General features: G+C 53.1%; 2 protein-coding genes across 8 annotated transcripts in view; both read left to right on the top strand.

The window, feature by feature from the left end:
- STARD10 (StAR related lipid transfer domain containing 10) overlaps positions 1–7866 on the top strand; it is a 31847-nt gene extending 23981 nt beyond the window's left edge. For 2 of the 3 annotated variants that reach the window (XM_032489320.1, XM_032489318.1), the window contains 5 exons: positions 3607–3754; positions 4368–4471; positions 5172–5289; positions 7143–7195; positions 7447–7866. In XM_032489320.1, the coding sequence (XP_032345211.1) occupies positions 3607–3754; positions 4368–4471; positions 5172–5289; positions 7143–7195; positions 7447–7692 (669 nt within the window). In that variant the 3' untranslated portion in view covers positions 7693–7866. Of the gene's footprint in view, positions 1–3606; positions 3755–4367; positions 4472–5171; positions 5290–7142; positions 7196–7411 lie in introns of all 3 variants that reach the window. The other variant, XM_032489319.1, reaches the window with a different exon arrangement.
- Positions 7867–9625: 1759 nt separating this feature from the next.
- The window catches only part of ARAP1 (ArfGAP with RhoGAP domain, ankyrin repeat and PH domain 1), a 61863-nt gene continuing 56500 nt past the window's right edge, over positions 9626–14988 (top strand). For 3 of the 5 annotated variants that reach the window (XM_032489292.1, XM_032489294.1, XM_032489291.1), the window contains exon 1: positions 9627–9775. The gene's annotated coding sequence lies outside the window, so the exon portion shown is untranslated. Of the gene's footprint in view, positions 9776–14988 lie in introns of all 5 variants that reach the window. The other 2 variants (XM_032489295.1, XM_032489296.1) reach the window with 2 other exon arrangements.

Raw genomic sequence — 14988 nt, 5'->3', positions numbered from 1 at the left:
TGCTGTCTCAGAGGGAGACCTCTGGTCCTACCAGAAAAGCTCTGGCCGAGGAGTCCAGAAGAAGAATGGGCAGTCTGGACAATGTGGGCCCTTCTAGTGTGCCCCCAGCATGGGTGCATCTGGCACACCAAGGCTGACCCAAGGGAAGAGGCATTCCCAGGTTGGATTCTAACCTACAAAGCATAATTCTGTTGTCACTGCCCTTCCATACACTCACTGTCTGGGATAACACATTTGATTACTTGCAAAGCCAAACCAGCTTCCAAACTTGGATTTAGAGAAGTTCTGGTTTCCTCAGAAGCCACACTTGAGTGCTCCTTGATGGTTAAGAGTGTAAGAAGATCCGATTTTGAAGCTCTGCTGCTTTCTTGCCGTATGATTTGGGCAGGTTGCTTCCTCTCCTGAGCCTCAGTTTTCTGTTTTGCAGCACAGGAATGACCCAGCTCATAAGCTGGGGGTGAAGAGCGAGTGTGTGCTGAATGTCAGGTGCAGCACTCGGACCATCACATGGCTGCTCAGTGGAAGGTTGTTGGGATGCTCCTGATGATGCCAGATCTGGCCTCTGCCATTTCTCCATCCCATCCTTCTCATCACTTTGCCCAATCACGCATTCATTCATTCACTCATGTTTCAGTAGTCTCTTTCAGTCTGATATAATTCCTGAGTCTTTCCTTGACTTTCATGACCCTGACACTTAGAGGCCAGATATTTTGTAAAAGTCCTTCATTTTGGGTTTGTCTGAGTTTCCTTATGATTAGCTTCAGATCATGCATCTTTGGCAGAAATATCACTTAAGTGGTGCCTGTATTGTTTTCATTGCATTCTGTCAGGCAACACCCAGATGTAACTTGTCCCAGCACTAATGATGTTTACTTTGATCACTTGATTAAGGTAGTATCTGCCAGGCACTGTGAAGTTACTGGTTTTCCCTTTGTAATTAATAAGTATCTGATGGGCAGCTACTTTGAAACTATGTAAATACACTATTCCTCATCAAACATTCAATTTATTTATTCATACCTGTATATACTTTGGTTTCCTATTTTATTCAGTAGAATATAATCTGCTATTATCATTATTCACTTTAATACACGGGCTGGCCCAGCTTTAGCCCCTGATAGGTGACCAACTGTCCTAGTTTACCCACGACTGAGGGGTTTCCCAGAATGCAGGACTTTTAATGCTAAACTGGGAGAGCCTTGGGCAAACCCTGATGAGTTGGTTGTAGCTCCTGTGTCTGCTGGGCAAGGTCCCTATCATTCTGTGCGTACATCATCTTTCCTTTCTGGCACAGTAAGATGTTCTAGGCTCATCTTATACCTACTCCAACCCCACCTCAGAATCACGTGTTTCTCCAAGACAACCTGGAAGCAGGACCTTTTGAGTGTTAGGCTACAGCACACCCTGGGCTCATTCAGATCCCCTGCAGGCCACACTCTTACCTGCCCCTGCATCTGGGCCACTTGCTAGATGCCTACCTTCCAGCCTGAGCTTCTCCATGAACACTGACTACCCCATGCCCCACCCTGCAAAGCTGACCCCCTCCTCTCTGCTCTATTGGGCAGTCTGGGGCACCTCTTCATTTCCAAGTTGGTCTCCTTCCTCAACTGGAAGCCTCTGAAGGACAGGCCTCAGAGTCATCTCTGACTCTTCTGTGCTCCGCAGAGCTGGAACTGGTTAAGTGACTGGTTCTATCATACCCCCTCATGGAGCAGAAAAGCAAACACAACGCAGGGAGGGAGGATGACACAATGAGTCTTTGTGGGCTGGAGCTGTCCTTGAACTTTGGTTTTTGTAACTAAAATGGGGCTGATACCTGAGAGCATTGCTGTAGGAATAAAATGCTTAAGGTAATGTGTAGGACAGTACCTGGCATGTGGTGAGTGCACCTCTCAGTATCTCTGGGGGACTTTTTTAAAAAAAACTTTTTTTCATTATTGCAGAAGCAGTACTATATATTCTAGAAAATTAGAAATACAGACAGCAAAAGGAAAATAAAACCATCATATTCTCACCATTTAGAGATCGCCACTGTTAACACTTCAGCAGTTGTGCTTCCCAAGCTTTTTCTGTGCTGATATTTGCCCCCAAAATGAGATTAGACCATGAATTCCACTTTGTAACCTGCTTTTCTTCAGGCAGAAATCTCCACCATTTTGTATCAGGAAATTTTCAGCGTATCTTATTAATACTCAGATCATATTCATAGTTCTCCAGTTGTCCCAAATATGTCCTTTATAGCTGTTGTGTCCAAGCCACTGTGCAATCCAGGACCACACTTTCTATGTGGTGGTTGTATCCTATAAGTCTCAGTCTGGCCCAGTCCCTTCCTTATGACACTGACCTGTAGAAGAGGCTACATTTACCAGTAACCCTGCAGAATGTCTCACCATCTGGCTTTGCCTAGCTGTATGCTTGTGGTGATACTTGTTCCTCTGTCCTTTGTATTTCCTGTAAAGTGAAGCATATCCAGGGCTTGATGAGTGCACTGGTGCCCAGAATACCCAATAGGTAGTGTGATGAGTCCTTCCTGTGTCCTCTCATCACCATTCATGGTGCCAAGGCCTAACCCAAGATTAGGGGGAAGGCAGTATGGCCCCTCCCTCATATTGTTGCATGTATTTCCTTTTCAGTAGAAGGTAATATGTGTGGTTCCCTTGGCATCATCTGAACACCCTGTTCTGGGAAACCTTAAAACTACACAATAAAATTTGTCCATTCACTGAAGTGAATTTGATCCTGGGATTTGGGCTTTCGGGTGAAAAAAATCATAGAACAAGGATACGGACTGAGTTTCACCTTGCTGAGTGTAAATCTAGTGAAACCTGGTTATTTTTACTTGCTTTCCAGACATGTGATCTAGGTTAAATGCCAGCTCTGCTATTTACCAGCTGGGTGACTGTGGGAAAGTTCCTTAACATCTCTGAGCCTTAAGTCTCTCCTTGGATTTCTTGCCTGGCAGAGTTATTGTGGGGGTTAAATTATAAAAGGGTATCCTAAGCTCTTTGCTCCTCTACATGGAAAGCTCTTTGAGAACAGGCTAACAAATAGTAAGAAATCCAAAGATATTTGTTGGTAAAAAAAAAAAAAAAATAGGGGGACAAATGGTATAGCCAGGTAATACACATATCATGGAGGAAATAAATCATCCATTTAGGCATTTGTTTGTTCATTCAGATTTTCATTTCATTTAACGTATAGTCATGCCAGGCTCTGTGCTGAATCGACTGTGAGCCTCTGCCCATGAAGTTCAGGGGCCTGGAGGGCACAGATAAAGAGACTCAGTGTATGGGAGTCCAGAAGGTCTGGCTGGGTAATTCAGGAAGACTTCCGAGAGGAGGAGACTGGGACGAAGGGGTAGGTTTGGTAGGGGCTGGGATGGGGCGGATGGTTTCTGATACAGTGACTGTCTATCTCCCAGCACAGTTGGCTTCTGGGAGGGCTGGACAGGGCTCATGGCAAGAGGCGAGCCCATGCTGGCTTTAGAGGTCACTGCTCTTCCCTGTCCTCCTTCTCTTCCTACCCGCTTTGCCTGTCTGCCCTCCTATCCCCTGACCAGGGCTTTGAGCCCCATGTGGCCCTGACAACCCATGTGTCTGTCTGCAGTGCCGGATGGAGTGCCGCGATGTGCCAGCAGAGACGCTCTACGACGTCCTACATGACATTGAATACCGAAAGAAGTGGGACAGCAACGTCATTGAGACTTTCGACATTGCCCGCTTGACAGTCAACGCTGATGTGGGCTATTACTCTTGTGAGCAGGCGCAAGGACGCTGATCCCAGCCCCCTCCACCTCCATCCAGGCCTCCAGCCAAGGCTTCTCCTCCCACCTTCTCTCCTTGTGGTCCCTCCCATGGCCAGGCTGCTCAGAGACCGAAGATGTAGGGCCACTCTCCCTGACATCCCTGTCCACTCCCAGATACTTGGGCACATATACATGTATACTCACAAACACATATGCACTCCCGTGTTCATGTATACACACTCCATACAAAAACATGGACACAGAGTTGTGTACACAACCCACAGCCATCTGCCACATACAGTCACACATTTTCATGTCCACACTCACAATAATACCATTGTTTTCTCATACACTCACATTCACATATACAAATGGTCAGGCCAGCAAGGTAAGGGCTATGTGAGGTTGTGAGGAGCAGGGATGGCTGGAGATAGGAGGGGAGAGGATTCTGTTCTGTCTCTTTCCTACAGAAACTAGGTCTGGTGGGTGGGTGGGTGAACCTGTTTGGATCAGGGGGAGCTGGCAGTTAACCAGGCATCCCTGGGTCTCTGGGCTCTGCCACGCCCTCCCTTTCAGGCAAGCAGGCCCATGGTGTAGCTGAACTGACCCTTGCCCTCCACAGGGAGGTGTCCAAAGCCCCTGAAGAATCGTGATGTCATCACCCTCCGCTCCTGGCTCCCCATGGGCACTGATTACATCATTATGAACTACTCAGTCAAACATCCTGTGAGTCAACTTGCCTTCCCTGCTGGGTGAACAGGGGAAGGTACCAGGTAGGGCTGGGCCAGCAGGCCTAGCCCAGGGAGAGGGCCCTGGCTGCTACCATGACTTCCCTGTGACTTCAGGCCAGGCATGCCCTCTGGCTCTCAGTTTCCTTTGTAGGTAGTGAGAACAGTGGCTCCTATCTCCCTGCTGGGGCTTTCAAGCAGATAAGGAGAGAGCAGTGTGGGCCATCACTGTGGATAAGTGGGTGGGATGGGCTGGCCAGGAAAGGGGAGAGTAAGGGGTGAGAGGCAAGGGTCTCTGGCTTTCCCTAAGGATGGTCATCTTGATCTCCATGGCAGGCAGGACAGGCAGTACAGCTGGCCTGGGCAAGGATGAGTGTGTAGGTTTATGTGTATGTGTGTGTCTGTGTGCCCATGTGTATGCTCATGAATCCTGACCACAAACTGGGGTCTTTCTGGAGGGGAACAGGGAAATCTTAAGAGGGGCACAGGGAAATCTTAAGAGGGGCAAGGAGGACCTAGTCTCACTCCTCCCTTCCTCCTCACCCCAGCATCAGGCCTGGCCTGGAGTGGATGCCAGGGGATGTGAACCAACTCTAGTGTGTGTGTATGTGTGCGTGCACGCACGTGCGCATGTACTCACAAAGATGCCTCCTTTGCACCCACCCTGAGTCTCACCTCCCTGTGCCTTCCATCCCCAGAAATACCCACCTCGGAAAGACTTGGTCCGAGCTGTGTCCATCCAGACGGGCTACCTCATCCAGAGCACGGGGCCCAAGAACTGCGTCATCACCTACCTGGCCCAAGTGGACCCCAAAGGTGAGGGCTTGGTCTTGGAAGCCCATCATGGGATTCTTCCCTAAACCACAGGGGATGGGCCTTGATCAGCTGGGATCAAAAAAGGCTTCTGTTAGGAGGTGTTTTGTATTTGGGAGCATCTCCATCCAAATATTTGAACCAAAGTTTGAGTCTTTACAATGGTTTGAAAAGCAAGGGCCAGGGTGGTAGCCATTGCTCCATGGCGAAGCTTAGAGCCCTCTTCCTGGGCTCCTACACCCCCATGCTCTGACTTGCTCCCTGCTCACTGACTGCTCCCTCTCCGTTTGTCTCACTGGCCCCCATCCTCTGCCCATCCTGGAGGTCTGGGTTTTCCAGGCCCCAGTCCTCTTTTCCTTGGGAGGGCTCAGCTCCTCTCCAGGCTTCTGTAGCCAGGTGACCACATCTGTCTCTGTGGAGACCCAGATCCCTGTGGCCACTGGCCTCTGGGATGTGTCCCCTAGTATCACTGAAACTCACTGTGACCAATGCTGAACTCACTATCTCCCCTCCTAACTTGCCCCTTCTTCTAAGTCTCCGCCCTCCAGTCACTCATGCCAAGAACCTGGGGGTTGTCTGGGGCCCCCTCTTCTCAGCTCCCAAATCTAGTCACTGATTCTTATTGATTCTACCTCCTAAATAGCTCCTGAATCTGTCATTTGTCTTCATACTCAGCCACCTTGTCTGTGCATACAGCTACCAGAGGAATTTTTCCAGAAGATTTATTTCCTTGTGACTCTCTTCTGCTTAAAATTCTTTTGTGATGTGACTTTCCATTGCCTTCAGAGGGGAGTCTAAGTCCTCTCCTCAGGTTTCCCAGTCCCTCCACACAGCTTACATATTCCTACCTTCTTGTCTAGGCAGCCCTTTCCCTCAGCCTAGAAACACCTCTCCTCCCTTACGCATCCCTCTAGGGCTGCTTCAGATGTCACCTCCTCTATCCCTGATACTCATAGGAGTCACTGACTCCCTGCCCTGTGGGACTGTCCCCCTCTAGCAGAGCACTTGGCACATTATTGGGCCCCTCAATCTTGAGGGGCCCTCTCTCTAGGTCTCCAGGGCTGGTCGAGTGTGGGTATCACTGAATGGATGTGGAGTGAGCGAGGGAATGGATGAATGACTAGTGGGTGGGTAAATAAGTCCTGAGTATCTTTGCCTGGGTATACCCTCAGCATCACTGAGGGCCTAGTGGCCAGGGCCAGAGCTCCCCAGCACCTCTGGAGGAGTGAGTCTGGTGTTAGAGGCAGAGTAGACATTCGAGAATGAGACAGGGTGGAGAACTGGGCCATGAATTCCAGGTGAGTCCAGGCTGGCATGCTCAGCCCAGAGGCCTGTGTAGCAGCTAGGCTTCCTGGGGCAGGGGGCTTGGAAGAACAGGCAAAGGAGGGGCTGAGCATCAGGGCCACCGAAGGTAGAGGGGATGAGTATGAGAAAAGAAGTCAGTGTGAGTTGAAGGGCAGGCAGCAGGTGGGAGTTTGACTGGCCAGGATTTCAATCCATGTGTTGCCTTTGGTCACCTAGGACCCTGTGGTTTTCTTCCATGCAGCCGTCTGGGGCTTAGCAGAGAGCCTGGGGTGGGGACTGGGAGCTGGGTAGGGGGAGCAGGGGAGGAGAGGGGGTAACAAGAGTTGAGCCTGAGGACCTTGGTCCAAGGTAGAAAGAGGGAGTGAAGATGATGAAGTTTTAAAGAACTTGGCTTCACATCACCTTCCCACCCACCCATCCATGGAGAAGAAGGTGTCCTCCCTGGAAGCCCCAGGCTGGAGGGAGGGGGCTGGTATGTGTGTTTGGTGGGGGCTGGGTCCCTGATGCTGCTTTTTCCCTTTTCTCCTCACTACCCTTCCCTGACCTCGTAGGCTCCTTACCCAAGTGGGTGGTGAATAAATCTTCTCAGTTCCTGGCTCCCAAGGTGAGTGGCCTTGGGACTTTGGGGTTATGGATGTTGGGGTGAGGGTTCCGGGATGAGGAGGGGGAGTCAGGGTTGGAGACTGGGAGTCACGGTGGGGAGCTAGGGCTGAGGGGCGGAGTTTTGAAACTGGGGCAAGAAGCAGGATCCTGGGAGCTGCGGGCTGAGCCGCTGGAGGGCGCGGGAGAGGACTTGACCAAGATCTAGTCCCGCGCCTAGCTCACCCCTGATTCGGCGGTGCGGCGGGTCCGCAGGCCATGAAGAAGATGTACAAGGCATGCGTCAAGTACCCTGAGTGGAAGCAGAAGCATCAGCCGCACTTCAAACCGTGGCTACACCCAGAGCAGAGCCCATTGCCGAGCCTGGCGCTGTCGGAGCTGTCGGTGCAGCATGCGGACTCGCTGGAGAACATCGACGAGAGTGCGGTGACAGAGAGCCGGGAGGAGCGCACGGGCGGCGCGGGCGGCGAGGGCAGTGACGACGACACTTCGCTCACCTGAGCTCAGCACCAGGGCAGGCACCCAGACAAGATGGGGCGGAGCCCAGGGGCGGTGGATTCTCCCGCGTTTTCTCCCCTCCCCCAGCCTCTGCGTCTCCTGGGGATGCGAGCTTCTGGTCCAGGCTGGCTCTGCGGCCTGGCTGGACACAGCCCCAATAAACGATCTCACAGCCTCGGCCGGCTCATCCCTTCCCTGCTTCCCACCTGTTCAGGGCACAGCCGCTGCCCTTGGTCCTTTAGTTCTACAGTTCATTTTGTTAATTTCATTATTGATCACTTGGCGTTTGCCCCTTTAGGCATCCCCTCATTTCCCCATGTGTAGTTGGGGGGGGGGTCACACCCTCCTGTCCATGGTGTATTCATTCTCCTTGTGTCTATCCATTAGTTCACTCTTCATCCATCCACCTGTCCTTGTGTGTTCATTCTGCCATTCACTCCAGGCTATTTGGCTCCCTTTCACTGCTCTAAGAGAAGGAGCAGGTTAGGCCAGAGGCCCAGGGTCAGGGGTCAGAGAGTGGGGTTCAACTGAAAGAACTTTAGCCTAAGGCCCCCCCTGGGTCCAACCTGTAGACTGGGGGGTCTGACACTCTCCAGCTGTGACTGAAGGAGGAGAAGAAGTCCCTGGGTCTCAGACCACAGGGTTGTGGGCCTCAGAGCTTAGGTTGGGGCAGCATGTTCTGGAGGGAGTTTGGGGGTTGAGGTGACTGTCATCAGACTCCAGTGCAGTGAAGGACAAAACCCTGTGTTTTGAGCCCTCCCTAGGTCATTTAGAACACATCAGGCCTGTGTTAACAGAAGGGGTAGGGCCTCCAGCCCCTTGCCAGTGGTCAGAAGCCAGTCCCCTGATCCTGTGTTTCACTTGGCTGTTTGAAGTCTACAGGGATGCCTGAGCTTCTGTTCTCTGTGGTCTCCAAGTGCCCTCTGCTGCCCCAGGGACACCCCTGCTATCAGGTGGGGAGGAGGGGCCTGTGCTTTGCCCCTCTCCAGTGTTTTTGTACCCCATTTGAATTTGGGGCCTGAAGCTCTCCCCAAGGTCTGGTCCTGCCCTCCTTTCCCGGGAAGTGACTTACCTTTGCCTTGTCAGGAAGACTCTTAGTCTTCTTTTTCCTAGAGGGGCAGAGTGAACGTCCAGTGTGGGTAGGCAGGAGTTTCTATAACTCACCAGGACTTAACCAGCTTGTCCAACACGGGCTTTGTAACTTTGGGCAAGCCCTGGAACTTCTTGGAGCTTCATTTACTAATTCATAACCTGCGGTGATGATTTTTACCTTCAGGCAGATTAAGTAAAAGGAATAAGTTGCCCAGCACTGGGCTTGGCATGTAGTAGGTGCTCAAATTAATGACTCCCAATCTCAGCCCTGGACACAGGACCCAGGAATGCCTACCAGCCCCAAGGCCCTTATCTGTGTGTGTGCTGGCAGGATGGCTGGAAATCTCCCATTCTCTAGGCCAGGGAAGGTGTCTGGGTGCCAGGACCTCAGGCTACAGCCTTTAGCCAAGGGATCCTTGGGCCTTCTAATGCATCTTCCCCACTACTCTGCCACTGGAAGATGTGGGCCCAGGGAGAGAAGTAAGATATCCTCAAAGAATGAAGTGGGGAAGGACTTCCTGGAGGAGGAGGTCAGAGACTTTGGTCTTCCAGCCTCCAACTGCCCCTAACCGCCCTGAAGTAGGGGCGGTTTGTGGCTTGTCCCTACGAGGGGCAGAGTCACCAGGGAGAAGGGCGGCAATGACGAGTCAGGAAGACATGGAAACTCAGAGGGCGGTGGTGGTAAAAGTAGACTTGAGCCTCAGGAGACAGAAACGGACCTGTGAGTAGCGAGAGGATTGGAGACGCACAGACCAACCTGTCCGCAAGGCGGGCCAGGCTAACCCACTCAAAGACGGCGAATAGGCGTGGCCGGGAAGGGGGCGGGCCCCTACCCTTCCCCGCCCTCCCCCTCCCCGGGGCGTCACGTGGGGCGGGCGGAAGCGCCCGGCGGGGTGGGCGCGCCCGGCCTGTGGCCGCGAGTTAACTGCTGCGGCGTGAGTCAGTGGTGGTTCCTGGACCCTGGTTCCACGCGTGGAGTCTTCGCTCAGAACAGGTCAGTGCGGCTGCCGGGTCCTCCCCGTCCGCCGCCCCTTGGCCAGGTGTAGCCTGGAGTTCCCCATTCCGCAGAAGGGAACGCCGAGGCCGCTCGGCTACTCTGCGACCGGCGCCTACTTCCGCGGGCGTTTCTCTGGGTCACGGCGTCTATTCTGACTGCTGGTGCGTATGGGGGTCGGCTCCTGAGAATGCGAGGTCGGGCCTGAGGCGGTAGGGCGAAGGGCGAACCGGCAGGACAGTGGTCCTTCAACCCTTTAGCCTTTTGGCTTGAAGGCTCCCAGGATTCGGAGCTAACCTGCCCTCGTGCGCCTTGGTTTTCTCATCTGTAAAATGAAGGCTCCCACCTCGTTGACCGCGGAGACCCTTACAGGTCTGCACGTTCCTATGACCCTATTCGCTGAAACTGGGGCTCTAGTGATCTTGGGCAAACTACTTCCGGTCCCTGCACCTCAGTTCCCCACCGGTAAATGGGGCATGGCCTCCCAAGAGCCCCTACTTGGCCCAATTGCTGTAAAAAGAAGGTGTGTGTTCACTGAATGGGGTCAAGCGTGGAGTGGGTTATTGGGACTAGAGAGAGCAGACTTGGAGTGCAGCCTGGGGGCACGGGGTGGGTGTGTGGTCCCAGGTGGGTTTTGGTGCTGCGGAACTTTGGTTGGCATCTGGCATATGCATCCCTCTCCCCCAAAGCTCCCGTCCTGGGGAGCTTTCCCCCATACCCAGGCTTGGTGGGGAGAGGGCTGCGGGGTTGGAGAGATATATGGTGGTACTCAGGGAAGGATTTAGCTGTGTGCTGCGCATCGAGGTCCAGAGGCACCTAGCATGCCTAGCATAGAGAGCAGAACGTCCAGGCTAGGAGAGACCTCCCAGCAAGCTCATTACAGAGTAGAAAATGCCCAGCAGAGTCAGAAGACAGGTGCAGACAGGTACTGGGATGGAATCAGGGGCTGAGACTCTTGGAGGCTCAGGGAGGAGGAGGTGACTGGAATGGGCCTTGGCAGTTAAGTAGTAATTCACAAGGATAAGGACCTCAGAGGAGGGCATAGCTTGTGCAAAGGCAGCAGCTTGCATAATGTTGCAAGTTGAGGGATGGCAAGGAGATGGGTGTGGCTGGAATGGGTAACAGGGGTAGGGTGTAGAGAGTACTGATTCCCCAGTCCCATGGCTGGTTGACGATTGTCCAGACCTTGGCCTGGGAATCCTGTCTCCCCATTTGCCGCTTGCTCCCTGGAGCAGGGCAAGAGGAGGGTTGTCCCAGGCAGAGTCCTGACAGCTGTGATGTGGAAGTGGGCAGAAGACACCAGAGGCTTTGATTGTCCCCAGGCTTTGTTGGGGCATTCAGGCCGCCCTTATCAGCCCCAGCCTCACCCCCACCATCTCTTGGACTCCAGCCATACTTTCCCACACATTAAGCCTCAGCCCTTTGTGCAGGTTGCTTGTCTTCCCCCTATCCTCCAGAAGTTTTCTCCCCATCCAAACCTCCTAGGTCCTTTGGAACTTCAGAGGTGGGCTGCTTATTGCCTCCTCCTGTCTAGCCTTTCAGTCTTGTATAGTGGCACAGCTTGGGAAGGGCCTCCTTGGAGCTCTGTGGGGAAGGGGCTTGCAGAGTCATGGGGATGACTGGGACTTGGGACAGTCCCTGTGCAACCACCAAACACTATGTGACTCTGCAAGTTCCCAGACTTCTCCATTTCCCTGTCTGTAGGGTTGGTTGAGAAGCCCTGGTCTCACACTCCAAAGAGAGACTCTGCTGGGGCAAGAATTGGACCTATCTGAGTCTAAACCCTTCCCCCAGCAGTGAGTGTTTGAATGAAGACAAGGAGAACGTAGGGGGAAGGGGTCACTTCAGAGGGGTAAGAAGCCTCTGAGAGCCCTAAGGGCTAGTGGTGGACTAGCCTAGTACTAAGCCCTAGGGAATCAGCTGGAGAGAGGGGAGTCCCCTCCGCTTCTTCGGGGGCCCTCTCCCCTCCCCACCCTCTCTTTGGCCAAGCTCAAAGCCAGCCGGCTGATGCCCAAACAAGTGGCCTCTGTTCCCAGGGTGGGGGGAGGGGAGACAGGCCCTGGGCTGCAGGCCCGTCTGCCCAGTGCTGACCCTGGCCCCCCCACCGCCCTTCACTCTAGATCTTAACCCTTGGGGGCCTGGGATGGGCCCTGGGCTGCTTAAAGGCTGATACCCCTTGCCCACCAGCTGTTCCTTCCACTCTGCTTTAGGCTCCCAAAGGTTCTGTTGCAGCAGGAAGGGGTACAGTAGGACATGAATTGGAAATGGAGAAGGAAGGAGGGAACGGAGGTGGGAGGGAGGCTGGAGCAGATACAGCCACGGCCAGTCAGAGACCGCTCAGCCCTGAGGCTTTTTTCACAGGAGAGACTGAGACCAGGGGCCAGAGATCAGATCAGAGTCACACAGCAAGCCCTAGTGGAGGTCAGGACTGACCCTGCCTCCTATCTGGGCTCTTTTGTGAGGAGGGAGGGAGCTCTTCTAGATTTGAGTACCTACTGTGTACCTGGCACTGCACATTTGTTACTTTATTTAACTTTACATCATTCCACGAGACAAAAGTCACCCTCCAGTAACAATAGGGGAAGAAACAGCCTCAGAGAGAGCTGAGTAGTAACATCAGAGAGAATGATGCCAGCAAGTGTGCACACAGCACCTCTGTTTCATCCTCCCTAGAAGCCTAGAAGTTAGGTTCCATTCTACAGATAAGGAAACTGAGGCACAGAGAGGTTAAGTAACTTGCCCAAGATCACAGCAAATAAGGGGTATTGGCAGTATCAGGACTCAGGCGCTTGTTTGCCTCCTTTGGCCTGATTTCCCCTTCCCTAGCCTGACGTCACCCCTGAGCTCAGTCCAGGGTCCCACTCAGTGAGAGGCATTCTCATGGGCGGTAGCCAAGGCAGCCTTGAGTGGAGTGTGACCCCAACAAAGCAGACGTGGCCCAGTCCCTTGGATGGCCCCTGTCAGCCCTTCCTCTGGTCTCAGTCAAGCTGACTCGTCCCCCTCCACAGCTCTGCACAGAAGGGCATTTCATGTTTCAGAAAGGCGCTCTGCACCAATGGTCCAAACAGCAGGAGGCCCTTCATATAAGGGCCCTCAGAGATCCCTGACAAGTGCACTCCCCGCAAAGCTCAGGGCCTGCCACTGACTCAACACCAGCACCCCCAGCCCTGATCAGAGAGGACATCTTGTCCACTTAGCACCCCCATCAGGCCATCTTCCTATACATTCCAACTAGGGTTCTGGGGGCTCTGAGGAGGATAGTCCCAGCCCAAAAAGGCAGCTGACCCCAGGTTCAGGGGTGGCCTGGGGCTAGGGGTGGGCGGGCAGTGTGTGGCTGGTCTTCTGTCTGACTTTCCTGTGGAACTTCTCTCTGTCTCATCCTTTGAAACAGTTTAGACGGGGAAAAAAATTCTGTCCCATAATCAGGACATCTGTCCCAGACCATTGGGACAATCAGAGTCACTGGGAGGGGATGTAGAGTTAAGAGACCAATTCAATAACAAAATTACTATTTAATAGTAGTAATAATAATAGCAGTAGCTACTATTTCTTGGAAGTTTACTACATGCCAGGCACTATGCTAACTAAACGTTTTATGTACTGATTTTATTTAATTCTCAAGAAGTCTTATGGGGTAGGCACTGTTCTCATTTTAGAGATGAGGACTGAGGCCTAGAGAAGTTAAGTGATTTTTCTGAGATCATTTATTATATAGGAGAGCAAGGAGTCTGAATTTCTATTGCTTCACAGTGGGAACCCTGAGTACTGGGAGACACTACAAGCAGAGGAGTCCAACATCCTGTCCTACTCTGCAAACTCCTCACTGGGGTGGCAGGCAGGGACTGGAGGGCCACCTAGACAGGTGACATTACTGGTGACCAGCTGTGGGGATGGGATGCCTGCAAGGGCATCCTGCTTGCAGGCTGGACTGGCTGCTGTCAAAGTCCTAGGTGAGCAGCTCCTGGAGGTCTGCTTACTGCTCTGGTCCTGTCCTGTCCACCCTTGGCTTTGTTGAATACGGTAGTCCTCCTGGATCCCATTTTGCTAAGGAGGAAACAGATCAGTAGAAGTTAAGTGACTCAGCTACACTCTTTTAGCTGAAGGAAGGGAGAGCTGGGACTGGCAGCCAGGCAGGGAGCTCTGAGGCCTGTATTCTACCTGCCCACCTGGGGCCTGGTCAGGGCCTCCTGGGCCTCTGAAGCCCTGAGTTTCCTTCGGATACTGCCCACCCTCTGTTGTCACAGAGTCCAAGTCTTTCTCTCTGACCAAACCAGGAACCTGACTCCTCTCAGTGCCTGGGGTCTGGTACAGTCAGGTGTTTGTGACTAGATGAACAAACCTAGGGAACATGGTTCCAGAGCTAAAAGGCTAAAAAGTAGAGATCAGCTGCGGTCAAGAGTGTGATGCTTACGGCCAAAGGGGCCCAGAGGAGGATTCAGGGGTCAGATTTATCCCCACCGCACCCCAGGATAGAATGTGGCAAAATCTTCCTTCTCCTCATTGTCTTCATTGTTGTGAGAGCAAAAGATTGTGAGGGCAAGGGGGAGGGAGGGGAGGATTGGGCCCTCTTACGGACACTCCTCTGTCCCCATTCCCAGGGTAGGAAGCTGGAAGTCACACCTGGATTCTCAGCTGAGTGGAGCTCCTAGGGGAGCCTGGCCTGGCCCTGCCTCCTTCTGCCCAGGCCGGTGCTGGGGTGTGTCAGCCCCCAGGATAGGGGAGCAGTAGCAGGGCTGAGCTACCATTGCTTATTGCCCTCACCCCCACCTCCACCCCCAGGAGCCTGGGTCTCCTCTGCCATCTTCCCTCCTGCCCCAGAGGGCACTGCCCTGCACCTGGGCCTTCTCTTCTCCCTTCCCTTCCTTCCTACCATAATGCTCTGGCCAGAGCTCTGCCTGTAATCAGGCCTAGAGTCAGGAGCCTTTGGTCTGACCCCAGCATCTGATTCAATGAGAGGCCTTGGCCTGGTCATGGACTCAGGATCCCTGCAGCTTCAGGGAGGGAGCAGGAAGCAGCAGCTCCTGGGACATCCCAGGCTCAGCAGCCTCCAGATGTGGACATGTCAGGACAGGAACCAACCAAACAGGGCAGTGAAGGGTGAGATGGGTCAGGGGGAGGGCTTCTCTGTCCCTCTCTACTCCCACCCTCCCTCTCCCCATATTGGGCAGCTAGGATTTTAGGATTCTGAGTCTAAGCTTCTAGGCATTGGGGAT

This window comes from Camelus ferus, chromosome 10, assembly GCF_009834535.1.
Source record: "Camelus ferus isolate YT-003-E chromosome 10, BCGSAC_Cfer_1.0, whole genome shotgun sequence".
Lineage (NCBI taxonomy): Eukaryota > Metazoa > Chordata > Mammalia > Artiodactyla > Camelidae > Camelus > Camelus ferus.
Note: the sequence above shows the minus strand (reverse complement) of the source record. Positions and strands in the feature narration are given on the sequence as shown.